This window comes from Epinephelus lanceolatus, chromosome 11 (assembly GCF_041903045.1).
Source record: "Epinephelus lanceolatus isolate andai-2023 chromosome 11, ASM4190304v1, whole genome shotgun sequence".
Classification (NCBI taxonomy): domain Eukaryota; kingdom Metazoa; phylum Chordata; class Actinopteri; order Perciformes; family Serranidae; genus Epinephelus; species Epinephelus lanceolatus.
This window is the reverse complement of record NC_135744.1, coordinates 26,468,427-26,495,364: the sequence shown is the minus strand read 5'-3', so window position 1 is coordinate 26,495,364 and position 26,938 is coordinate 26,468,427. Positions and strand designations below refer to the sequence as shown.

General features: G+C 40.1%; 3 protein-coding genes across 9 annotated transcripts; 1 reads left to right on the top strand and 2 right to left on the bottom strand.

Moving 5' to 3' along the window:
- Positions 1-100: 100 nt before the first annotated feature.
- On the top strand, positions 101-9,127 carry lipia (lipase, member Ia). Of its 2 annotated transcripts, none has more exons than XM_033610138.2 (11): positions 101-254; positions 819-902; positions 2,485-2,855; positions 2,952-3,060; positions 4,722-4,823; positions 4,926-5,015; positions 5,135-5,302; positions 5,401-5,490; positions 7,815-7,923; positions 8,030-8,203; positions 8,322-9,127. In XM_033610138.2, the coding sequence occupies exons 2-11, from the start codon at positions 845-847 to the stop codon at positions 8,404-8,406; spliced, it is 1,356 nt and encodes a 451-aa protein (XP_033466029.1). In that variant the 5' UTR covers positions 101-254; positions 819-844; the 3' UTR covers positions 8,407-9,127. The 2 variants fall into 2 exon arrangements, with proteins under 2 accessions (XP_033466029.1, XP_033466036.1); XM_033610145.2 differs by lacking the exon at positions 101-254 and adding an exon at positions 281-543.
- Positions 9,120-13,170, bottom strand: LOC117246296 (uncharacterized). 5 transcript variants are annotated; one of them, XM_078172430.1, is made up of 7 exons: positions 13,028-13,099; positions 12,547-12,646; positions 12,215-12,314; positions 11,771-11,882; positions 10,415-10,614; positions 9,931-9,994; positions 9,120-9,779 (listed from the first exon to the last, which is right to left on the bottom strand). In XM_078172430.1, exons 2-7 carry the CDS (start codon positions 12,575-12,577, stop codon positions 9,741-9,743), a joined length of 546 nt encoding a protein of 181 aa, XP_078028556.1. In that variant the 5' UTR covers positions 12,578-12,646; positions 13,028-13,099; the 3' UTR covers positions 9,120-9,740. The 5 variants fall into 5 exon arrangements, with proteins under 5 accessions (XP_078028556.1, XP_078028559.1, XP_078028555.1 ...); XM_078172433.1 differs by having other exon boundaries at positions 11,771-11,881; positions 12,262-12,314; XM_078172429.1 differs by lacking the exon at positions 12,547-12,646 and having other exon boundaries at positions 13,028-13,170.
- A 3,727-nt stretch (positions 13,171-16,897) lies between these two features.
- On the bottom strand, positions 16,898-25,810 carry LOC117267348 (uncharacterized). Of its 2 annotated transcripts, none has more exons than XM_078172428.1 (10): positions 25,718-25,810; positions 23,831-23,892; positions 22,916-23,635; positions 21,955-22,593; positions 18,911-19,026; positions 18,666-18,777; positions 18,470-18,536; positions 17,873-17,944; positions 17,626-17,775; positions 16,898-17,430 (listed from the first exon to the last, which is right to left on the bottom strand). In XM_078172428.1, exons 2-9 carry the CDS (start codon positions 23,869-23,871, stop codon positions 17,635-17,637), a joined length of 1,908 nt encoding a protein of 635 aa, XP_078028554.1. In that variant the 5' UTR covers positions 23,872-23,892; positions 25,718-25,810; the 3' UTR covers positions 16,898-17,430; positions 17,626-17,634. The 2 variants fall into 2 exon arrangements, with proteins under 2 accessions (XP_078028554.1, XP_033499116.1); XM_033643225.2 differs by having other exon boundaries at positions 22,946-23,635.
- Between the last annotated feature and the right edge of the window lie 1,128 nt (positions 25,811-26,938).

Here is a 26,938-nt window from a genome sequence, read left to right as displayed (position 1 = left end):
CATAACCGGTTTGAGTACATGGGAACCAGGAGTGACTTCACAGGAATGCTTCACCTGTGAACACAATGACCTGGAGCAAGGGGTGTGGCTATCCCCATGAGAGCATGCAGGGCGGGAGTATTGCTCTGCTGTTCCTCCTCTCACTTCCTGAAGTGAACACTGCCCAAATATGTGGAGGTACAAACACAGGATGGCCCGTGATCTGCTGGACCTTTGACACACACCAGACCAGGAAATATCATCCTACAGCAAAGGTAAGCCTCTTATGAAAATGACATGTTAAGCTCACTCATAGCTGTCAAATTTGTTAAAGTTACACCTGAAGAAGACACTGAACAGTCAGTAAATATGAGGCGTTTACTGTAGCAGAGGAATTTAGTCACAGACAGATTTCTGTGGATTTCAGTTTTGCTTACCATTACAATTTCATTGGTTAAAGTTAATAACAGTGGGTGGAGTGAGAAAACAGTTTTTCAGCCTGCAGGTTACCTAAATGGCACCAACTGTGATATTTTTTCCCCTGACTCATAATAACACTGGAAGGTAAGTAGATAAGCAACTGACCTATTTTATTTGCTTTGGTCTGGGGAGATTTGCATTCAGGGCAAAAATAGCTAAAAAAAAAATAAAACTACAGTTTGTGGTGAAAAATATAAAGTGTCAGAGAAACACCTAAAGAGTTATGACAGTCTTCTCTTTGTTGCTGCGCCTGTTGTGTTGGTGTACACATGAATAGCTGTGATATTTTTATTGGGCCATATAATGTCTGACAGGTGTATTTTTCTGTAATGGTCTGACTGTGGTAACTCTGTCTACAGGTTATTTGCACATGCTGGTGTAAAGCATGTTCCTGTGGCAATATCTGACACTGCTCCTGCTGATAGCTGTTCAAATATGCAAAGGTAAAGCCCACTCTGAAGTGTCAATGTATACAGACAAACACACACACACAAGTGCAGAGCGACTACACTCCTGAGGGGGAAAAACCGTCAAGCAGCATTTGAGGAACTGAAATTTCTTGGGAAAACCAACACATTCGAGTAAATGGCTAGCAATGTGGTTTGCAAAGACCACTGGCACTGTATACAGGGATGTCAGCTGATATATATGCAACAGTCATTTACCTATATGGAAAGCCACATCAGTTATGTAACAGTTGGTGGCATTTCTTAAAATGACGTGATGCTTCTATTTCAGCAGAAGTCGATATACTAGGTTATTTGTGTGACATTTATTTTATTAGGAAATGAAAATTCTGCCAGTGATAGATTTTTACACAGTGTCAGGTCAACACAACTAATATGCTAAGAAGAGTGTCAGTAGAAACAGAGACAGATGTTTTTATATGTTTTAACTGTTATTGGTTGTTTTTATCAGTTATCATGTAGGTGGCACTGACAAAATCTTGTGAGATTATCAGATGGTTTCACACTGAAGTCTGATTCAGGTGTCACTATTTTTTTCTCAGTGCTGTGAAACAGTTTGCTCTCCCAGTCAAACTTGTTCATGACGTCTGTCTGGTGGGCGAAGCTGTGTTTGAAAACACTGTCAGCCCAGTGTTGCATTGAATACTACCACACTGAGTCATGTATGGAATTATGTCATTGATGATGACAGAAACCCTGAATGATAAATCACTAAAGGTTTATTGAGCAATGCTTGTTAAAAGGGACAGTTCACCCTGTAGTACTATTTATCCATTGTTGTGGTGTGAGTTGCAGAGTGTTGGAGATATCGGCTGCAGAGATGTCTGCCTTCTCTTGAATATAATGGAACTAGATGACACTCGAGTTGTGGTGCTCAAAGCGGCAAAGAATACAGTTGAAAAACTCAATGGCAATGTGTCTTTTCAGAAATCATGACCTGGTTACTCAACATAACCACAGACCTCATTCTGAGCAGTTTCATGTAGGAACTATTTTCTTTCTACTAAACTACACCCATGAATCGAATCACCGCACATGAGGAAGCGTGCATCTACGCATGGATGAGAGGCTCGTGACAGCACGAGATGTAAACGTTGATGGCATCCTCCTTGGCTGAGCTAACGTTAGGTAGCTCAGTGGTGCTAGGTGACCACGCAGTAGACCCATACTTCCTTCAGGGCAGTGATGGAAAATAGTTCCTACATGAAACTGCTCACAACAAGGTCTGTGGATTACCTCTAGTAACCAGGTCATGGTTTTTGGAAAGAGTGTTTTTTTGTTGTGTTTTGTTTTTTCGGCATTTTGAGCACCACAAGCCGAGTGCCATCTAGTTCTATTGTATTTGAGAGAAGGCAGACATCTCTGCAGCCGATATCTCCAACACACAGCAGCTCAAATAACACCACAGGTAAGAGGAAAAAACATATTTTTTTGAAATTGTGGTGAACTGTACCTTTAAGATCAAAATGATCATGTCTCATTAATTTTTTTTTTGTTGTCCTCCCCTTCCCAAATACAATTTTCTCTGTCCACTCCTTTTTTTACTCACCACTCCCAGCTGAGGGATGTGAAGAATTTACAGACCTAGATTTTGGCCACGCATTCATTGGAACCAGCCTCAGAATAAAGTTGTTGCTGTACACCAGGGAAAATGACACCTGTGGCAGACTCGTGTCCCACTCCAACTTGTCCGCCCATCCCCAGCTTAACTCGTCCAGGCCAACCACCTTCGTCATTCATGGGTATCGGCCCACAGGATCTCCACCGGCGTGGGTGCACACCATTACGAAGATGCTGCTGGAGAGGGAAGACATGAACGTAATAGTGGTGGACTGGAACCGCGGAGCTGCTAATGTGAATTATTTCAAAGCAGTGGAAAACACACACAAGGCGGCTGACAACCTCACTGCTTTCATTAAAATGATGCAGGTATGTGATGTTTCTGACACTCTGTGGCCAACTCTGCTGTGCCTCTATATCATAGATGGTGTTGTGAGTAACATGACTAATGACGAATCTTTTCAGGAACATGGTGCCTCTCTGAGCTCCATCCACATGATCGGAGTCAGTCTTGGGGCTCATATATCAGGCTTTGTGGGTGCTAACCTGAATGGGTCAATTGGATGGATTACAGGTAAGAGATTTCTCTCTCAGACCCTAGATACAAATTCAAATCCTCAAACAAACCCCTCAGATATAGGAGAACATTGTTCATTGTCAAATTAGCGGTGGGCAGTATGGTCAGATTCTTCTGTCATGGTATATATGTAATTTTATGTCATAGTGACAGCATATATATCACAATACAGTAATTGTTCTGTCTGGCTGAACCCAACATAATTCGGCACTAAGGGAAGAAAAACACTAGGTTGTTTGTATTTCTATAAACCAATCACAATCATCTTGGGCAGTACTAAGCTCAGGATGCAGCGCCGGTGCCCTTGTGAAACAGTATCAGGACATCTGAAATAGGCGGCCAATTGTGGGCTTATACGCCAGTCTACATCCTGTAAGCCTGACTAGGAACTTCCTTACAAACAAAAAACACAACTGTCTCGGGTGAAACAACACTTGAGTAAAAAACAAAAGACTAAAATAAAAAGTAAAACTAACATTCTTTCACAATGAAAGCTTTAAGGTTCCCGAGAACAATAATTTCAAGTGTTCTAGGCTTCTGTTTTCATAACGTCACCCTCCTCCTACGTGTCTGCCCAGATGACGTTGCCTTGTGAGGCAGCGGGATTCATGAGATCATGAGGTTATTAAATCATGAGATCAGAAGATCACGCAAGGATCCAGCTGTGATTGGCTACATAGCCTGCCCTGAACATCTCCTGAGGTAGAAAGAGTATTGCGAAATCTACCTGTGGACACATTTCTACCATTGCTCAGTATCATATTGCCCAACCCTAACAATAATAAAGTTACCGTTCAAACATCAACAAAAGCAGTTATGCTAAAAACTATGTTTCCTTTAGTCACAATGACAAAACAGCTTCACATGTGTGTCCATTTAAACTTTACAAAAAGTAGCAAATGTATAGTACAGACCTCTGTGGATATTAGATATTGTGAAGTGTATGTTTTAAAAGAAGTACTGCACATATTGCCACCGTATTTAGTTACACAACCTTTGGACATTTATCTTCTGCCTGCATCAGGCAATAAACTTTAGCTGAGATGCTTATCATGTCATTCACTATAATTGTGACACTCAAATGAACTTCAGTTCCTAGAATGTTACCGTTACAAGTAACTGAGAGCACGGTGTATGATGAAACAGTTTGTCAGATGTTGCAGATGAAGGATTTTGATCATGATGTAAACTGACACAGTTTCAATGATTTCACCTGAAATCCCCGTGGAGAGATTATCCCCTCCGCAGTGCCTGCAGCGTAAGTGAAGTGCAGAACCACAGATATCCAGGTCAGCACTGCTGCAGAGGAGTACTGAGTGTAAAACACCAAAGAGGAAAGAAGAACTGGTCTAGATGTCTCAAGTTCAGTCATGTAAAACAAAAACATGATGGTATCAAAATACTTCTTTGTGGGAAAAAAATTAAAGATGATAAGAAAAGAGTAATACTGGTTTGCCAATGGGTCAAACTGCTTTATGGATAGAATTTGGAAAAGGCATAGACAAATCAAACAGTAAAGAGACTTCAAGGTACCTAAGTCATAAAAATAAGGTGAAATCAGTCTGTTTGCATGTGCTATTTTCAGCTCCCATCAGCTAATGCTGGGTTTGAAAATAAACCTGAAGCTTTACTTAGATTTTCTGATGTGATGTTTGCAGCTCTGGATCCTGCTGGACCACAGTTCACTGGCACTTCTCCAGAGGACCGACTGGACCCCACGGATGCTCAGTTTGTGGATGTCCTGCACACAGACATAGACGGTCAGTTTATCTGAAATACTCTATAACATATTCACTCAATGTGTTATACAACTTATTATTATTATTGTTATTATGATTAATTATTATTATTGTCATGCACAGCTCTGGGCTTCAGAGAACCTCTGGGTCACATTGATGTCTATGCTAATGGTGGAACAGACCAACCCGGCTGCCCAAAGACTATCTTTTCTGGTAAACTCTTTAAAAATGATGAAGAAAAGAAACACACAAAGACCACACTCAAATTGTTGATCAAGTGTAAAAAAATGTTGGCTTTATAATGGTGACAATTCTGACTTACCCCTGCACAGGAGGAGCCTATTTTAAATGCGACCACCAGAGATCAGTGTTACTCTACCTTGACTCTGTGCATCGGACGTGTGCCAGCAGGGTCTTCCCCTGTGACTCCTACAAAGAGTTTCTGAGTGGTAACTGCTTGAGCTGTGACACCTTTGGTGTTGCTGGATGTCCTGTCTTTGGTTGGTACTTTAATTATCTTTAATTGATTTCATTTTTAAAAAAAGACATAACCGGTCTTTCAAAATGGATCTGACGCAGCTGTTTCACTCCAATCCAGGTTATGACATCAGAGAGTGGAAAGATGTCCTGCTGAAGCTGGGCCAAACAAAAACTTACTTCACCACCAATGCGGTCACTCCATTCTGCAGTAAGTAACAGGAAACTATTATTCTCTATGTTGCAACTTAATAAGTTGACTTTAGTGTGGTATACAGACATGTTTTAGTAATGTTTAAGGGATTCACATTAACTCACATTTAGCCCCCCAAATGGTTAAACTTGCAGATGTTAAAGACTGTACACCAGATCAGAGTATTTAATGGAAAAGTACAAGAAAATGTAACACAAGGGAAACTAAGACAAACCCACTTCCTAACTAAAAAGTTTATCTGAAGCTAATATGAAGCCTCAGTAGCCTGAGTTAGTCAAATCAGTTAGATATGTTTCAAAGTTCCCATCTTTATGATGCAAATTCCCCTGTCATTTGGAATATATCTCTTAATGGCCAGTATGAAGAGGGCCTAGACTGTATAAAAATATGGACGTAGTCACCGTGATGTCACCCATTGCTTTCTGAGGAGCGGGTTTGAAGCTAAAAGTATAGGCGGCTCTGGCTGTCGCCATCTTGGCAGTGCCTGACTCCACCCAACTCCCTGCCAATCAAAAATGGGCAAAGAGGCGGGCCAAATGAAGCCTACTTGCTAAAACACGCCCACCTCGCTCAAAGCTGCTAAGTTAGCTACGCTACTGTGGCTAGCCCTGTGGTGTTGGCTGCTCCCGCTCATGCTTCCGCTTGGTGCCAGCTCCAACAAAATATTCAAAAGGCACCAACACGGCTGAGAGGTCAGGTTCAATGACTTGCGAATTAGCTGAGATGACGCCTAGCAGACAGCCAGCGGCTAGTTAGCCACCCGTGATGGCGCCACCTGTCACTCAAAGTGACCACGCCCTTAATTATGCGCAACTTTAAGCCTTAATAAAATTTAAATGGATGAGTTATAAAAAAAATTCACCCCCTGTACAGTTGTCATGAAAGGGGAAATTAGCTATAGAGACCAAAACCGTTTTTTGTACCAGGCTGTAAACATGTTTATTTCTGCTGTAAAGTTGAGCATTTTAACATGGGGGTCTATGGGGATTGACTCGCTTTTGGAGCCTGCCTCAAGTGGCCATTCAACGAACTGCAGTACCAGTAGTCAGCGGTAACTTAATTTAACCAGTGACAGTTGTTTTGACTGATGTTACATCTTTTCGTAAATCCAACCTTGTAGTTTTGCACTTAAATCTAAGGAAAGTGAAAATGAAACCTAAGGAAATGGCAGTCATTTCACAACATTATGCAAACAGCCATTTAGTGGGCTGATAATGGACTTTACACCTTTTTACACCAAAACTGTGCATGTACCTACACAGGCTTATTTAAAACGTGAAAACCTGTTAAACATAATTGATAGACTCCATGCCCAGTGCCAGTGGACCAGAGCTGTGTACATGGCTCTTCAGCCGGATCAGAGCCGGAGCCGATTAATACCCATGTTTACTGCAAAGTTGTTTGACATTTGAGGTGTTAGCAGGTTTTTTGTGCAGTGGAAAAGGGACTTAATAGTAAGTGTGACTGGCCCCTTCTAACCCATAATGCTGAAAACCACAGGTAAAGAGCATTTAATATGCTGACACCATCCGCATTGGGAGTTCAATTTTTAAAGTTTATGTCATGTTATACCCACTGCTTGTGTACTGTATTTTACATTTACCATTATCCATCTTTCCTCCACTGGAAATGCAGCTGCACATTGACATCAGTTCGGAGAAAATCTAAATTATTGACTAAAATACAGGTTGCAGTTGGACACATACTGAAAATATTTAATTCATGAGGATGTTTCCAATCAAAAAAGGCCACAAATGGTCTGATAGTAGGTTGTACTTCATGAGAGGAGTTAACAGATGAGAATTTTACATTTTTCAATGCATCCATTTTTATTATGCACATAAAATCATTGTCAGTATAAATCCAAAATCTGTATATACAGCATATAGACACGTATGCGTCCACATACTTTACATAATCATCTATTCCATGCATATTCATTCCTTCATTTATTTTTTGCACTTTTTGTGTAGTTTACAGCTTACAGAACACTTTACCTGTATATATGTATATGTATATGTATATTTTAATTTTATTTTAATGTTCTAATTGTTTATTGGTGCTTTTTATCTATATTTACACAATATTTACGTAAACACTTACTTTTTCCACATACTCATACTTGTGTACATAATAGTCCTGTCATTCTTAAGCTTTATTTGTCCAGCTTTGTTGTCTTTGTTCCAAACTGTTACATTCATTTCTGTGTTAGTACATGTAGGGCAATGTAAAAAAAAAAAAAAAAAAAAGGATTCAGATTCCTTGTGTTTAAATCAATGGGCATCTTATTTTTGAATAACAATTTGAATGTCCTCTCTCAGGGACAGAATACAGGATGGAAGTGATGGTATGGAACGAGGATATACGATGGGGATACATCACTGTTAAACTTCACGGTGATGGTAAAGAAGCAGTGGCAACCATTGACCAGTAAGTCTTCACTTTATTTATGATAAATTATAATATTCCAAAATGACTTCTCTTTGTCCCTCCATTAATGCATTCTCTCAGTAATTTCTTTTTGTTTTCATTTCAGTAAAGCGTCAAAGTTCAAGAAGTACACAGAGACCAAGTTGTTTGCCCAGTTTGACAAAGACCTTAAATCAGTGAAAAAGGTGTCTCTAAAATTCTCCACTGGGAATGTATTCAAGCCCAAATATAAGCTCCGTGTTCTCCGAATACGTCTCACACATCTGGAACGCAAGGAGAGGTATACAACACGTACTGATTTATTTTAAAAAAGGGGTAATATATTTCAGAAAATTGATCTATTAGACATATAATTTTAGCTTTTTTCACCACAGTAATATTGACTTTGTCCTTCACAGGCCTCTCTGTCGATATGACATCCTTCTGGAAGACAACAAAGAGGTCACCTTCAGGCCAATTCCCTGTGAAGAATCCAACTTCTGAGACAAAATCGGACACCACGTCAGATATTTCAAACACTCTTCAGTCCCTCCAAGATTGTACAGGAAAACAATAAGGACTAATCATTTGTCATTTGGGATCTGAAAATGAAATGTAATATATTATGTATATGTATTTTTATCATAAAATATATTCGTCTGTTTGTTCTTTTTCGATATTACCCAAAAAGTGAAGGTATTTACCTTTTAATTGTCGGGTGAATTAGACTTTTTGTTCACAAAAATCAGTTCATCTGACAATGACTTATTATGACAAGATATCTCAGTTGTGACTGTAACAACAAAATTGAGGCTTGTTTGAAAAAAAAAATAGTGGACTTTTTTTTCTACTTTTCCTCTCAATCACTCTCATTTTTGTCTCCAAAAATCATTCCAGTAATGTCAGTTTTTGTTTAAATAGAAAATTTAGTAAGGCTGAGAGAGACAGATGACCAAAATGATTTTTCGTAGAATTACGCATTTCTCATTAAGACTGAAAAAAAAAGTATTAACAATTATTGTCAAGCAGTGAAACCTTTGATCCCTGTTTTTTATCTGATTTTTATTTTTTTTTTCCATTAAAAGTACTGGACTTATGTTCTAGATGATATTTCCTTAATCAAACATGGATATTTTGTAACATATGACCTCACTTGTAACTATAAATATTTATTTGTGTATATAGATCCATCTGTAATTGTTAATAAAAAGTCAATATTTGGTAACACGTTTAATGAATTCACATTTTTTTCTACATGTCAACAATTCACTGACAGCTTGGTCAGTCAGTTTCATGTGCCATGTGTGTTTGTCTCCACATTACATTATTAGCCGATAAACTAATAATAGCTGAGCCCACATGACTGCAGATGAACTGCTGGCTCTCGTTTTCATGTCCTCTTCTCTTACTGTCAAATGTTTTCCACACAGTCGGATAAAGGAAAAAGTGATTAAAAAGCATTTCTTAAGTGATGATCTTCAACACACCTCGACACTTTAAAAAATATTCTCCCAAAACAGAATGCCGAAGATGCCAAAGTCATTAAGAGTCCATCCACAGAAAAAAGAAAAAGAAAAACTGAGCTCATCAAGATCCACTGCTCGTTTCCAAGGAGGAGCAGTCAACCTGAAGTCTGCTACCACTGTGCCTCACCTGTGCACTTTGAGCAAGTACTCAATAAAAACATTCATTCCTTTAGGCCGGCTCCTTTGCCACTCCAACAAACTAAAGTGAAATGTTTTTCCAAAAAATACAACAAAAGCCAGGGTGATTTTTTTATATATAAGTGTGCAACAGGACCTTTAAAACTTGTCTGTGAAGATGCTGAAGTTCTCCACTCATTTAGACATGCGCTTCTTCATTCGTTGAATCTCCATCTAAAACAAAACAAAAGATTAAACCATGACTGCAACTGCTGGACAAAATCTAATATTGTCCCCTTGAAATCATTCCACATACGTTGAGAATCACTGCTTTAGCACAGTCTGGCAGCCACACTGTAGCCTATGGATGTCTTTGTTTCTTTACCTGTAAAGTCAAGCGAATCCTTTTTTCCTCATCAAGCTCGCTCATCAGCAGTTTAATTTCTTTGCTGGAACACAAGATATTGTCAGATTAGTGTAGTAAAAAACTTAACCATATCACTAATATATGCATCAATCGTTAACCAGATCAAGCAAAAGGCCCTAAGAAGGAACACTCAACGGGTTGGGATGTAATAGACAAATACTGTATTTAGTCCTTTTAAAGATAAAGATGCTTGTAGGCCACTTTAGTCTACAAGCTTATTTGTACATTACGTGTGCTTACACTAATACACAAGTTGGTTCAATGCCACATGAAGTGGCAACATGTTACAATGAGGAGGGCCCCCAAACCAAATCCACTCAGGGCCCCCAAAAGTCTAGAGTTGGCTCTCATAAAAAAAGCCAATGATGCAAATGTCACCCACCCACCAGGCTGAGATTGAAATAAAATCTGGACATAGATTTTGACATTGACAAAGCCATACTTGTGCTGACACTTCATCACTTCAAACTGCCCCTTCAGCTCTTTCAGCTCTGTCTGCAGTTGTTCCAGGTTAGGTGGATTCCTATTCGCCTGCGGGTCAGAGTTGGGACCAGGGGCCAGAGTCGGATGAAGTACAGCAGAGAGAGCCTTTGGTAACAGGGAGGTGAAGGACTTTGTGGGCACACTTTTGGATGCTGCTACCTTTAGAGAATAACCCAACATTACTGTCTGACAACACAGCAAAAATCTGAAATATTAAAGGTGCTGTATACGACATTTAGAGTGCTAACATAGCAGAAAACGACTATTTGCTATTTGACGACATGAGCAGAGAGTGAAGCCACGCTCCCTCTGTGTGTGTGTTGCAGTCCGAGTTTCTCTGTTCTTTGTTGTGGTAGAGTTTGGTCACATGTGCATGTTAGTGCATGTGAGTCCCTGTGTGTGTATCCCAATTGCTGTCGCTCATAATGCAGTCCAGACCCAAGGTGGCGGAACGGTGTTGCCACAGAAGCAACACCCACCCCTCACGTTAACATGTTAGCCTTGTCACAATAGCCATTGTTAGCACTGTTAGCTTTTGTCTCAGCCACCTCCATGTTGAGAGCCATGTGCAGACAATCCCAGTTAAGACTTCATCATAAGCCCCTTTTACACTGCCTCTTCAAGGTGGGAATTTCATGAATTATGCCGCCTCGCTATTGTGTAAAAAAGGTACAATTGCGGAAAGGTGGGACAGAGATGTCTCGTTGTAAGCCAGCATCAGAGGTGGTAACAGCACCGAAATAATATCAGTATAAACAGGACAGCCAGCAGGACAGGATCATGGGCAGCACAGGTGTGACGTTTTGACGATGTGTTACTCATGCAACCCACCGTGGGTGATTTAAAAAGTAGCATTTAGCAGTTAGCAGCTAACTCAAAGAGGAAAAACAGTGGCCAAAAATGTCTACAAAACGGGAAAAATATGTCTGGAAGCTCTTTATGCCGCGAGCAGAGGGCGAGATCAGTCGCCTTATAACAGAGAAATGGTTGTTACTGCCATGTTATGCTATTGTCATTGTTATTAAGGCACTGCAGACACATATGTTGTGTGTCACACTGGAGGCCGATGCTTTTGTGTTACATGTCACGCCCGTAACACCTCTTTTGATTCCACGAGGCTGGCATACTGTCTAAAATCACACATTGGAGCAGCATGATGGCACCGTTGTTCAATGCTGTGTAATAAGGCAAAGGTGGTATGAAGAAGGGACTTCGTAGCTCTGTGTAAAGAGGCCTACAGATATGCTCTGAATGTCGCATACAGCTCATTTAATTTTGATTTTAAAGTGTTTTAAGTCTTAAAATCTTCTCTTACAGGCAGAGCAGAACCATTTTGGCTTGTTTTCTGAGTGTTTTCTTGAAGTGTTGAAGAATCCAGCTCTTCACTCTGGTTTTCTTTCCTCTCCTCCTCCATCATGAGTGTTACCTGTAAGTTAAGTCTAGTTTGAGACATCTGATAAGTAAAAGACATTAACGGGCACTTAATTACCCCTAAGTAAAATTCAGAAGATATAGCTCACATTAATGACAAGGCAAGTATCTCTTAAACTTGTTTTGAATAAGGAGTTAAAGTAGTCACTGTACTGTACGTGGCTGTGTGTACGAGGCACCTCAGAAAAGTTAAATTTATCCCAAGGTCAGATGGGACACAAACACACTACACCACACACTATTCTCATACAGTGAGTCACAATATAACTGTCGTATTTAACTCAGTATTTGACTTTTAGGTAACTATTATTAAAAGTGTATACTTCCCAGACTCTGAAGCTCTGACTGTAACCTCTCATCTGCAACATGAGCTACCTGCTCATTCAGCTTCTCCGCGATCGACACAATTGAGTCAAACTCTTCAGTGTCTTTGCAGAAAACAGAAAATAGCTGTTAAAACACACCTTGCAGAACCCACAACCTAATCTAAACCCATCACTATGGAGAATGCAGGCAGTTTGATCAGTAAGAAACCTACATTGTTGTGATCCCAAAGCCTGCATTAACATTCAGCCTGTTTAACATGCAGCGTTCAAGCATGGGAGTGTTTCAAAGTATGTTGCAACAGATAGTTGTAACAATAATAGTTGCAAGGCTTACCAGGAATGAGGGCTGAGCTATAGTTGCCCATCGTGACAGAGAGGAATACAAGCGGAGAGAGTGAAAGACAGAAAAACCTGCAGAGTCTTTAAGTCTACATCTACAAACGACAGATTGGAGCAAGTCAGTGGAGTAGAAATCAACAGACACCAGTCAGCTCAGTGCAGTCACACATCATGCTACACCTAAGAACTTAAAAGTGAAAAAGTCTCTGTATTTGTTTAAATCATATGTGCTCTTCATGACACCACAGCAACTTCAGTTTGTACATTAAACTCAGATCATTCTTTATCAAAGTAGGCTAAACTAAATTTGGCAGAGGCAGCTGTTTCTCTCATGCCACAGCAGGGAACAAATGTGCCACACATGCTGGAAGAAAGGAGCACAGTGACAGATTATACTGTACAATCATTAGTAGACATATTAAACTAATTACCAGATTATTGTCAGTAACAGGAAAGGATCTGGGGCACACACTCACCTTGTTTGGCCAGCGTCACTGCTGAGATACAGCAGCATCTGTGGTAATGCGACACCATCCATTGTAACCCACTGTGCTCTGCAGAGTATGTTGTGATGAGGAGTGGTACTGTCAGAGCTAAGTTTAGCTCCACTCTGCTGCTCACAAATATCACCAGGGCAGAGCAAAGGCTATCACAGGCTGAAGGGCGAGGGGTGGTTTTAAAGGGACAAACTCGAGTGCAGTTACACAAGAAGTGATGTTTAAACTGGGCAGGAGAGAGAAAGCAGTGAGGGTGAGGATTTGCCTTCATTGTGATACCTTAGAACAGTGGATCCCAAGTGGTCCAGCCACAGGGTCCAGATTTCTCTTTAGTAATTAGTTTGAGGTCCACACTCATACCTGGGTTTGGCCATGTTGTCAAGCCAGTTTGTTGTCTCTGTCAAGTAGCTGTCCATTAGTCACTCACTTTACAGCAGAAAACAATACTTTAAAATAAAAGCGTTTTGCTGGAAATTCACTGTACTTAAAAGTAAATATTGTTTTTTATAAACCTGACTTGTTTGCAGTCCATTCAGAATGGACCCACAACCCACGTTTAGGCCGCAACCTACCAGTTGGGAACTACGCCTTACAAGTGTCTTGATCAGCTTTTCATAATGCTTCCTAAACTGACAGTGACACTCCACTGATGTTACACATAAGGTCCGGTTTGTTGATCACAAGGAGTGTGATCCAGTCAGTGAAGTCAGTTACATAATGTCTTCTATGGCTCTGGAGGGAGATTGCAAAGTTTTTTTTAAATGACCCTGACACTGTCATCAGGGTTATCTCAGCTTGTACCAAAGACTTTGACAGAAAGTCTGAGTTACAAACTGGAGGTATGAAGCTTGAAAGAAATGGGTATTTAGGAGGAATGGGATATGATTAAAAAATTCTCTACTAAATTGCATTATGGGAAATGTAGGAACCAGTAAGCTTGACCCCAACTAATGACTATAGGCAAAGAGCATGGATACCAAGAGGCGAAGCTCAATAGAACGCCCCATAGCAACAAATTCCCCCATGGTTTCGTCCTATCGCCACCATTTTGGACCGTCAGCAGACCGCAGCAGACCCGCTTGCGTACAAAAACACACAGACAAACTGAAGTATATCGCTATTAATTATGCTTACAATGCTGCTCACCTCGTGATAGCTTGGTCACAGCTGCTTTTTCATGTTTTTGTAAAGCAAAATATAGACTTTAAAAAAAACAAAACGAAGAAAAACGGCCGAGATGGCATCTCTACATATTACATCCACTTATGAGAAGATTAACTTAATTACTCACCCCATAAATCCAATCCAATCCCAATCTACCAAAAAAAATAAATAAATAAATAAAAAAAGTCACTATTTTAACTAGAAACACATTAATGGCGACACATAGTCAGGAATAAATATTTATTTACAGTTTGTACAGTAAGTGGACAGTTATAATAATAATAATAATAATAATAATAATATATAAGCTATTTTAATCTGATATATTTTAATGCAAAAGCAGTAATCAGTTCTGATATAAATGGTCCAAGAGGCCATATATAGGCCTATATATATATATATATATATATATATATATATATATATATATGTATATGTGTGTATATATATATATATATATATACATACATATACAGTCAGGTCCATAATTATTTGGACAATGATACAGTTGTCATCATTTTGGCTCTGTACACCACCACAATGGGTTTTAAATGAAACAATGAATACCTGCTTAAAGTGCAGACTCTCAGCTTTCATTTAAGGCTTTTTTCAAAAATGTAGTATGAACCGTGTAGGAATTACAACCATTTCTTCACACAGTCCCCCGACTTTAAGGACTCATAAGTATTTGGACAAACTAACATAATCATCAATTAAACAGTCAGTTTTAATACTTGGTTGCAAATCCTTTACAGTCAATGACTGCCTGAAGTGTTGGACACATAGGCATCATCAGATGCTGGGTTTCTTCCCTGGTGATGCTCTGCCAGCCCTTTACTGTAGCCGTCTGCACTTCCTGCTTGTGTTTTGGGTGTTTTGCCCTCAGTTTTGGCTTCAGCAAGAGAAACGCATGCTCAGTTGGATTCAGGTCAGATGATATGACTTGTCCATTGCAGAACATTCCACTTCTTTGCCTTAAAAATGTCTTTGGTTGCTTTTGCAGTATGCTTCAGGTCAATGTCCATCTGCACTGTGAAGCATCGTCCAATGAGTTTTGAAACATTTAGTTGAATCTGAGCAGATAATGGTGCCCCAAACACTTCAGCTTTCTTAATGGTTGTAATTCCTACACGGTTCATACTACATTTTTGAAAAAAGCCTTAAATGAAAGCTGAGAGTCTGCACTTTAAGCAGGTATTCATTGTTTCATTTAAAACCCATTGTGGTGGTGTACAGAGCCAAAATGATGACAACTGTATCATTGTCCAAATAATTATGGACCTGACTGTATATACACATTATCTTCCCACCAAAACTGGCATATTAAATTGATATTAAAACACTTTAAAACGTACACCTCTGTCGGGATCCTTCGGGAAACGGTGGAAGGCCAGGTGCGGGGTGTTCCACTGATAGTTGTTGCAGTTAATTGCACTACACTGTTTTCTTTTACTTTTTTCTCCTCTCTCCTTGACATCTTGCATGTTGTCTGGGCACAACAGTCCAAGCTCAACAGTCCAAAATGGCGGTAGCGCCCCTAGTGGCTGTTGGCAGAAAGGCAATGGCGCTTCGCCTCTTGGTATCCATGCTCTTTGCTATAGGTCAGAATATCTCTGCCCCTGCTGCTTCAATTTTGACCATTCATGCTCAGAATTTCTCTTCTCCAATTTAATGGACAGGCAAGTACTAAATTGCTGAAGTATGACTTCAAGTATTTTCAGGGAATTCTGCAATATCCTGAAATCACTTCTCCTTTATCTATATAGTATATAAAGTATCTTATATCATCAGTCATTTGAACATGATGGAGACAGACTCTCTTTAAATGAGGGAATAAAGTTGTCTGACCAATTACTTCCAAAAAACAGACTATAAATATATTGCCATATCTATAATGTTACTTAAGCTAAAGAAAAAAACCTTCACAAAACTTCTGCGAACACTCTGAGTCCTAGCTTAGGAGTGATTAAGGAAAGTTCTCAGAGCAGCTCTAAGCAAGGAAGGCACAGAAACTTTTACCTAAGTGAGGAGGTGTGGTTGACCCCATTACTAGGTATGATGCATTCTTTTAACAGATGTGACTGGTTGTCACAGACACACCCCTTTATGAGCCTGCAAGGTGTGGACGCCCAGTGGAGATTAAATGAACTGCTGATTGTGAAAGTGTTGTCATTGTTAGTGTGATCACTCTGCTGATGGAAAGTTGAGACAGACCCAAGTCATCACTGCTGCACTGATGCATTTTTCATTTCTGGTGTTGTAACGCTACTGCATTAGGTGGGAAATGTGAAAAAAATCAGACAACGACCACAATTATTCCTGCACGATCAAATCCGTAGCATTTCATTTACTCAGTCGTCCAGTGTTTGGAGAATACTTCTCCTACCTCTTCGTCTTACTGCCATTTTCCCCTTTGTTTAAAAACTCTTAAACCTCTTAGAAGTCCTCCCAGCTACTAACAATTTTTCACCTCAGGAGCTCTTTTAAGGTCTAAAATGCTCTGTTCATAACTTTTATCTTTACAATGACCTAGTCTTCAATTTTAGGGGAAACTCTAAGCACCTCACAATTATAAAAAAAATTCTTATTTATTTTAGGTTTATGAGTCTTAACAGCAGTATTACTGATTAAGTCATTCTGTCCTTTGTTCAAATCTGTGAGCAAAAGAAAAATAATTCAAAAAGAGCTTGTTAAATCTGTTTTATTTCAAGACAATAAACTGAACATGTGATTATACAACTTTTACAAGTAGTAGCTAAGTGTCATTGGACAAGCTACCGTTCTTAGTCAAAACACCCATGATTAATCAAACAGGACATTTCATGTGATAAGTCTTTACAAAATGTAAAGCTGAGATATCAAAGTAATCGTTTCTTGGACTTCACAAACCTGAAACATATTGCTGCTGGTAAACTACGAAAAAGTTAAAACTATTTCAGTAAAATGAACACTGCCAAGATCATAAGCAGTTACTCCCAAATAATTAAACACAAGAAAAAAAAAGCAGGACTGTGTCATGTAATGGCATATTTTACAAAATACTCTCAAATAAAGGTACTGTAGTATTTCAAAGATGCAAATGAAACACCTGTACCAGAGAACAAATGTAAGCAACACTTCCACAATATACAGGCAGGTTGGGATTGTAGTGTGAGAAAGATCTTCATGAGATTGTTCTGCCTTTTCTGGGATCACGTCTGCAGGACACCAAAGATGTGCTGTGATCAAGAAAAAAACTCATTTAAATACATTTCTTAAAGACCTTATTAAGTTACTTACAGGTTGCTTTGTTATGATGACTAAAGATTTCTTTACAGTGAATAAATAAGACAGCCGATCCATTTGAAGTAATAAATAGGCCTACTTGAAATTGCCTTGCTGCCCCCTCACAGCGACACATCACCATAACTTACCAGAAGTTATCACCAGCGTTGCTGGTTGGGCCCTCGGTTGTAAGGTGCTCGCTGACGCATCACTCTCATGGTGCGATATTTGGACATGATACTGTGACTTTTTCTGAACACTGGCCTCTGATTTGGGAAGGGACGAGGCACTAGGCTCTCCTTATGAAACACATAAGAAATAAAAATATTAGTTGTGAAGAAAGCCATGTCACATTTCCCAGACACATTGGGTGATCTCTGAAGAGGGTCTGCATACCATGAGTGGTCGTCTAACATTTCCAGACAGTTCAGGGCCAGGCTTCCTTGGACCACCCATGAACCTTGGTCTCTGTAAAACACAACAAAGGCTGAGTACGAACAGTAGGCTTCATTTATTCCTTTAACATCTAAAATTAAAACAATACCGTGCCAGTGTAGATATATATTTACACCACTGTCCAGTGATCACAATACAAAGCTGAATGGGTTTTATATCTGTCAAAACAAGCAAGCTGACGTATTTAAGTGGTTGTTTACTGTTAAGAGTTCGACTGTAACTGTAGAGCTCCAATTTATGAGGCCAATACACATCCAGGAGGCAGAAAAAGATGTGTTAATCATTGTGCCTTCATAGGCCGAATTTACGAAAAGGATACATGATTAAGCTTCAGACCTATACTGACAGCTCACTCCCTTTCATTAAGTCAATTTTGCTTTTGCGTAACACCTGAATATAATGAAACATTTCAGAATCGAGACATATGACTCTGTTTTAAAGTATGTACACTTTGCTTGTGACCACCAATTCTTTGTAAATGATAATATACAGAGGCACATGCTCTGCACGGCCTTACGCAATAAATGTTTCACTCACCTGCATGGGTCCTGGTCTCTTGAAAGGCCTCCCAGGTCTCTGGTTGTCCTGCATCACATTAAAAGGCCTGTAAAGATATAAAGGAACATCAGAAATACTGCATAAAGCTTACATTTCACATACTGGAAAACACTGTACTCCCTAATGAAACAACCTTGTTTAAAACACTGAGAAAAGCTGATTCTATGAAATGTACCTAAACACTCTCTTATCCATATAGCCACGTCTTCGGTCTTCAGGCGATGATCTGGAATCATTTGTCTTTGAGAGTCGGCTGTTCGATGCCCCCTCTTGATCGGAACCGTGTTCTACAACAAGGAGAAGAGATGATTAACCCCGCAGCTAAATGACAGTTTTCAACCTATATAACAATAAAGGAATTTAAAATGATTAAAACAATTTGTACATTCGATACTGATTGAGGGAAAAGAACTGACTTACCGCTCTTTGGCTTTGGGCTGCGATCTTTCATAGGTGAGCCATCCTTAGAGGAGGAGCTCGGCCCAGGTGGCCAGTGGGACAAAACAACAAGGTCACGTTTCTCTATGGGAGAAGATCTGGGGAAAGATAAGTGGAGACAGTGTTAATGACATCAGCATTTCTATCACAGTATAAGGTGTACATCAGTGTATGAACATCTTAAATATGGTCTGGTTACATAAAAATAATGTCATTCATGTTTTCACTGTGTTTAAAAGGAAGAAAGTAAGAGATTAAATCACCTTGTGAACTCTTAGAAGTAATACAATTTAAACCAGTAATGAACAGCACTGTTTTGCAGGCAGACAAATGATCATAAAGCCACTCATCACATTGGTACTTACAAAAACCATGGAATGTCCATGCTTCTTTACTCCTATTTTTGTACCCTGAATCAATCTGAGTGCTCTCCATTTACTCAGTGATCGTTAGAGCTGGCAAATCTTGGAGACAACTTTAAGATATCGGTCTAGATCACATCACCAAATCTTCTATGATTCCTCTCTCAGAAGTGCAGGAGGACAATGCTTTGTTTTCTCCAACAGAGTGAACTTCAGAGGGTTTTTTTCATCAGGACGTTTCCTGTCATTTCCTTAGTTGTCTTCAATCATCGTCATCCAAAAGGTTTCATGAGACTTGAATCTTGGAGACAGCTGTAGTTCTGAACTGAATATATCCAAGATGGTGATGTCATCAGCTTCAAAGCTTCTTCTCCATAGCTGTGCAGTGGTGTTAAGAGACAATCCGGTGTTTGTCTGCCTATTAACACGGTTTCAGGTTTCAAGGCAACTGACCAAAGGCTTTGCAGTGCCCACAAGTGAGACTTCTACTCCTTTAAATCTCCTTCTCTTCTTAACATTTGGGGCATTGGGCGTGATGAAGGAAAAAGCAGGGGTTAATGAAGATGGTCATCTGATCGGTTCTGAAGTAAAATACAGTCAAGGAACGAACACTGTCCTCTTCATACAGTAGTTTTAAGTTACAGCAGATAAAGTGCAGAGAGTTGACTGATCTTTTGTCCATCATAATAGGCAATGTCTTCACAGGCTGAGATATGCTAGTATGGGTTAGACTTTGGGTGCTGTGGACTTTGTCACTTCGCCTTGTAAGATGGCTACTGAATATTTTGATTTTGGGTCACACGTCAGATTAGACACAGGAACTGACCACAGCACATGCTGACCTGTGAGTCTGGCACAAATGCATACCAGGTGAAGAATATAACAGAGGCGGGACCAAACAGATCTTGCTTCTCTCTCTATGTAGCATCAAGTTAGAATTCTGGTCACTCTTTTCTTCATGTACTCATCTGTTTAAAATCCCTTTTCTTAAGTTGGTCTTGTTTCATATTTGTGTCTTGTCACTTTTAAAGTTTGATGAAGAGTCTTCTTTTGTGTTCTCAGCCACTTCATACATTATTTTTTCCCAGCTTTTCACAATGACACATCAAGGCCCTTTTCACTGCAGGCATTGTAGATATGATTACAACAGAGAAGGCCAAATAATTGCTTTGAGGTCGCAGACGCATGCAAAAGTCGACATTATGATCGCTGGTGCATTTCATCAAAATACTTCAAGATGATTCTCCGGCCTTGACATGGTTAATGCTTGATGGATGTCTGAATGTGTCCTCTAAGTTTTCATGAAGAATGAAAATTCCAGTACTTTGATGCACTGTATGAAGTGCAAGAAGTATTTTGGCTCCTCTTCGTTCTGCTCAACGGGAATGATGACCATCCACGAGGTTTCACACTTCCGCTGGTGCAGATTCGTGTATTTGACTGTCTGGCAAATCTTTCTGGAATTAACTCTGTACACCGCAAGATTCCCACTTCCAAACTCCACTTCTGATGCAACACACAAATTGGGTATTACTCCCGTCTTTGATGTACACATACAAGTAGGTAAGCATCCGGTGAATGTGTGACGTTCAAAATTCCTCAATATGGTAATTGAAGTACTGTATTAGTAAAAACAAAAATCAACTGTGAAGATCAATTGTATGCAGATTTCTTTGTCTTGGCATACTTGATTTTAATGTTGTTTAATGTCTATTATAACCTTACTGAGACTTCATAAAAAGACATGTTGCATTGGTAATTTGATGTGCATACACAATGGAGTCAGAAATATTCATCTTTGCATTTAAGTCATGTACTAGATAATTTATGAGTATAAAAATGAATGATGTAACTCAGGTGGCTACCTATGTCCTTCAACAGACATCCCTCTCCATTGTTTTCTGGCTTTTGTCGTTTCAGTTGTCACCAACAATCATCGTCATCCATCTTGATACTGGGATTATATTCCAAGTATAACAAAGTGTCACAGCTCAGACTACCTTTGTTTTTGGATCCTGTGATCATACATGCCACTTGACTTGCAATTTTGCTCATTCATGTTTTAACTAGTGAAGTTCAATGTTGAACATTTGATGTATCTCTTTTCCCCTGGTCCTTGACTGGTTGACATGTTGCCAATAATTTCAAAAGGGGCAGCACAGCAATTTCAGTTTAGATCATGTTAAGTTCAGTCCTCTTCACGCCCTCATTTTCCAAACACAGATATGCTGTTTTACACAATGTGTTGCGTTGCGGTTGTTCTCTAATGAGGATGAAGGGGTCTTCACAACATGCTGAAGAGCACTTCTTTCAAGCGTAATGCTGACAGACTGAGGAATCCTTCAACAGCACTGATCAACTAATTTTTCCACACTCCTCATCAGGGGCATTAAGCATTTCTCAGGTTTTAAACAGGTTGGCTTTATCGATATGGTGAGTAACTTAGCACTTTCTCTTCAGCCCACTTCACAGGACGATATAGACAGGGAGGCATTTGAAAACAGCTTTGCAGCTTTTCATCAACTGAATCAGTGTTGCACATTTAGCTCATCACGATATCTCCATTTTCCAAAGCTGGCACCCCCTTCACATAGTGACATTCTGTCTTGACCTCTTAATCATCATCAAGCCCCTGCGAACAGTGCTAGAAGGAAAATACCGTACCTGTGTGTGTTCAAGGACCGGCGAGACTCCACCTGTTCTTTGCCTGTATCAGAGTCTCTTGAGGACTTGCTGGCATTGCTTTCTTCTCTGGGGGGTGACTGTTGTGGTTTTCCCCTCCGTGGTTCAAACCTTTTCAGGGGAACTGCATTTGACTGGAAACGCTTCTTCCTGATAGCAAGAACAGAGCTGAAATTTCCCCGTGGGGCAGAGTCGCCCAGGTGAGGCCGGGGTCTTACAGATGGAGGTATTCTGAGTCTCATGAGAGACTCTGCTCTGACTTGTCGGCTCTTGACCAGGTAACTTTTATCCCTAAGAGACAAAGGTCTACCACCGAATGGCCTGGGAATACTGAGCAGCTGAGGCCTCTCTCTCCTGGGTTGTTTTTGATTGCCATGCTCCAGTGCAGGGTCTGAGGAGGGCATGCTGATGTCTGATATCCTCCTCTTGCGGGGTCCTGCCACATGCCTCTCCTGAGGGCTCCTGTGGTAGGAAGATGACGGCATTGGACCTCCTTTCCATGAGGGGGATCTGAAAGGGGGTGGGTGAGGGACTTCCTGTGCCCTCTCTCTACTGTGAGATCTGCTGCCCTGCCTCTCCACTGGACCACGTTGCCGTCTGGAGTCTTGCTCAGATGACCACCTGCATATCCATCAAACAATAGAGAAATCGTTACAATGATAGATCCACTGCCATGTTAAGTGGGAGGCGGAACTTTTAACTTTTAACTTAATGCAGACCCTTCATAATGCCATGACAGAATGAAACAGGTAGGAGAAGTAAATTTTCAAAGAGCAATTACAGCTGCAGCAACTCCTTTCAATGGCAGATGAAACCACATTTACATCAGACCCCCATTAATCCCCTCTAATAATTATGAGCTGGGGCAGATTAGAGGTAATAATACGACCCCAGTGACTGGGAAGACTGGGCCAGCTTCAGGCCTCCTCTTTAATAATTTTACCCAGCTGGGGTTGTTGCTTCACTCCTGTACCTCTCTGGACATGAGCCTCTCCCATGCATCTCTCTGGGGTTCCTCTGTGACCCAGAGTGCCCATGTTCTCCATTGTGTGGATGAGAGAACGCTCCAGCCTCGTTCCAGCGCTTCATGCCATGACCTGTGTGCTCATAGGGCCTTTCTCTAGGACTGTAATTCCCACGAGAGTCTCGATTCCGCTGCTCCTGATGCTGAAAACCTGACTGCCTTTTGGGGCCCCTGAAAGACCCCTGGTAGGCTGGTGCAGAGTCGGGCCTCCTGTCAGCTGGGTGGTTGCGAAAATGTCTTGGGGAGGGTGACCTGTGACCCGAGGGGTGGCCATGGAAGGGGGGGCCCCTTTGACTCATGGATCCTTGTGCGGGACTGCGAGAGGATGAGTGATGCTGGACATGGGGGGAGCGGTTTGGCCTAGCTGGGGAAGGCCTCCTCTGGCTATTGTGGGGTTCCATTTTGGGAGGGTATGATTGAAAGGAATCCTGATTCTGGGACTTCCAGTGGTTGAAACGTGGCTCCCTCTGCTCTCCCATTAGGGGGACTCTTTTGACAACTGGGGGTCGTCCTCTACCTCTGGAATCTCTCCAGTGAAAAGGGGCCTTTGCTGGGTAGCCCTGGACATCTCTTCGACCCTTGGAGTTGGGGTTATAATTTCCTTCACTAGATCCCATGCCATGACCGTCTTCGTAAGGTCTGATAGGACACAAAAAAAAGAGAATTTTGTGGATTAAAACACAGAATGCCACTTTAAATATACCATAATTTTGTAAAAACAAGGGTCAGGTTCTATCTTAAATCACTAATGGTACGCACAAGAAAATATTTAATTATCATGAATACAACACCAGTAGTATCCGAGCGCCACTTGAGATAATCAAAACACATTACCTGGGCTTCAAACGTGGTGGTCCAAAATGTGGTCGAACCATCTCTGGAAGTGAGTTTACAATCTAAAAGACAAAAAAGAAACCATGTTGAGGTTTGACAGCCTTAAAGTCCACATGAAAACAGCATTTTGAGAGTATCTAATTTCAGTATTGTGACGAATTTCCCAATGAAACAAAATAGGCAGATGGGAAACAAAACTGGGGAATGAATTTGATTTTATCGTTGAGAAAAGGGCGTGTAGTAGGGCGTAAGTTTTCTTACTTTTACTCACCTTCTATTTGTCACTCATATTAGAATGCACTCAAAAATCACAAATACTATGGTATACTTTGCAAATTATAAACATTTACACAGAGTACATGTGACTTAAAACAGATGGTATGAAAACAAGCAAAAGCCTAATTTAAATAACTATTAAAAAATATTACTGATTTTTGACAAGTAATGTTACAGTGCTGTTGAAGAACATATCACAATAAAATTGACTGTGCAATACATTTCAGATTATTAGTACATATTTAACAGCGTAGTATTTAGCTGTTAAATTAATAATATCATGCAAGCTGCAGTAAAAATTGTAAATCAAATGTGCAAACTCAAACAACTCAAAGGTAATAGTTCAAAGTGCATGTTTCTTTTACAGTTAATCCTTAATATTGATAAGCTAACTTAAAGCAACATGTTAACTATTAACCAGAGATTAAAGTCCAGTCACTTAACCTAATCAGTGCTATTCAGATAAAAGGACAGATTAGCCTGTATCCCAGCTGCCCTTTTTCAAACAGACACCCTCTCACTCCAGTGATACTTAATACAACATGACTATCTATAGATAGATTGCTATAGAGCAGATGTTTAAATAAAGTGCACGTTTCCATGCATGGTTAGAGCAAGTCCTCTAGCTTGTCTCAGACAAACTTCAATTCCCTGTTAATGTTGTAGCAACAAGCATCCAAACAACAGGTTTGTCCACGTGCTTGTCCTCAGTGTTGAGCAATTTTTACTTGAAAACTAACACATGTAAAACAAGACACTACAAATTACTACAATTCATCTTCTCCTAAATACATTTCGCAGACCACGTGTAACGAGAGTAGGCTGAATTGGCCAGAAAGCCACCGAAAAGATAACAAAATATAACATATAAGTAACATTTTCACATGCAAATGTGTCAACTTTTCCTGGCGTATGTGGCGATAAATTAGTGTCCTAACAACTAAAATGGCATTCAGACTTGCCTATGTCAACAGTTAAGTATGGACACGGATCTAATGTTAACAGACACAAGATCAAAGTGGAAACTGTAACACCTCGTTTAGTAGTTTGCTTATTTAATACTTATTATTTAATATTTCAAACAAGATGACAAGCTCAAACGTGTAACCAAATGAGACTGCTTAGAAAAGGAGCTTTAGTTTAGGTTGAATGTATTTCTATGGTCGCCGTGGGGTCAGTTTCAGTCCTGATCCTGCTGATGAGGAATCTGGGCAGGTCGTGCTTCCATTTTTAGTATGAGCGACTAACAGTCGACTGAGACAAATAACACGACCCAGACAGACAACATGTCCTTTATGCGGGTAAAACACAGCCCCTACACGGCAACGGTAAGCATATCAGACGTTAGTAAAGTAACCCACCACAATGTTTCGGGTTGGTTTAAATTTAGCAACACACAGAAAAGCAGGCTGAGCTAACGCTAACAACCTTTTCTATGCTAAGGCCAGTTAGCTAACGTTAGCCTGGGTGTTCCGCTTGCAGCTCCCAGAAAAGGCCACTGACAATGTGAGTCATTTTAACATTTTGGCGACAAGTAAGACAAAAATAAATCTCCAAATGTTAACTCTCATTACCGATATGTGTAATTAAATAATTTAGCTAAATACTCACCGAAGACAAACCGTCGATTAAGTGGAAGGTACGTGCGACACAGTTCAGCTGCTCTTCTACTTCTTCTACTCCTTCGTGTTCGCAACGCCCCGATCTTCAACACGGCAAAACTGAAGCGCCACCTACTGCCCCGGTTGGGTAGTACATGTCTGGGGAGAAGGCTTGAAGGTCAGGGTATTATCTTTCATTTTTCACAGTTATTTTATTTGATATGATAATTATATATTGTGTCAAAATAAGTCCTTATCTAAATGAATAAATAATATATTAATGAGACAGTTTTCTAAAAGCAAGGGTTGCCTGTTAACATAGAAGTTATTTTCATTTTCAGTTTTTTTAGCTATTCCCACTGGGACAGCAATGCTTTACAAAAATGTTGATGTGGAAAAACTTTTGCTCTTGGTCAGTTTTCATTTTGATGAATATTGAAATAAACTTGTTGAGGCATAGTTGATCTTACTTGAATGTAAGTTTAATACATCACAAATCTAATGTCAAAGAGGCTCTTACTACAATGTGTAGACGTATGCATGGACACAGCCACACCAAAAACTTAAAGTGACAGGATAATGTTTGAGCCTTGTGTAGTGTATTTCACATGTCATCCGGAAGCATGTGTAGCCTAATCCTTGGTCCAACTTGTTTAACATCAGATTCTGAACATCTACAAGGTCTTCGTCTTACAGTATCTTAACCTTCAGACATCATCGAGCCTCCTCGCATGCTTGCACGCAGCCAGTCAAGGACCCTGTGATCTTTTAAAAATATTTAAACCATTACCATGGATGAATCACACATTCATACAAGTAGCGACTATTGTTACACATGATGTCATTCGCATACTTTCATATTTGGTAATTTTTCCACAACAATGTTGTTAATCTCAGTTATATCGATTCTCCCAAACGGGACCCAACTGACACACCAAGTGTGTGTCACAAAATACTTTTACTTTTTAGAAAAGCTGTAAATATATGTATGTGAAAGTGTTTGTACTTTAGTGGGGTTTTTTGTAATCTACGCCTGTTGATATGTTTTAGCTTCCCACAGGATGTGTCCTGAGCCCCCTGCTATACACGCTCCTCGCATATAATATGATTGCTCTGCAAGGTACTTGAGCAATCATATAGTGAAGTTTGCAGATGACACAGCTGTGGTTGGACTGATCTCCAACAACAATGAGTCTGTGTACAGCCAGGAGGTGGAAGAACTTCAGAATCT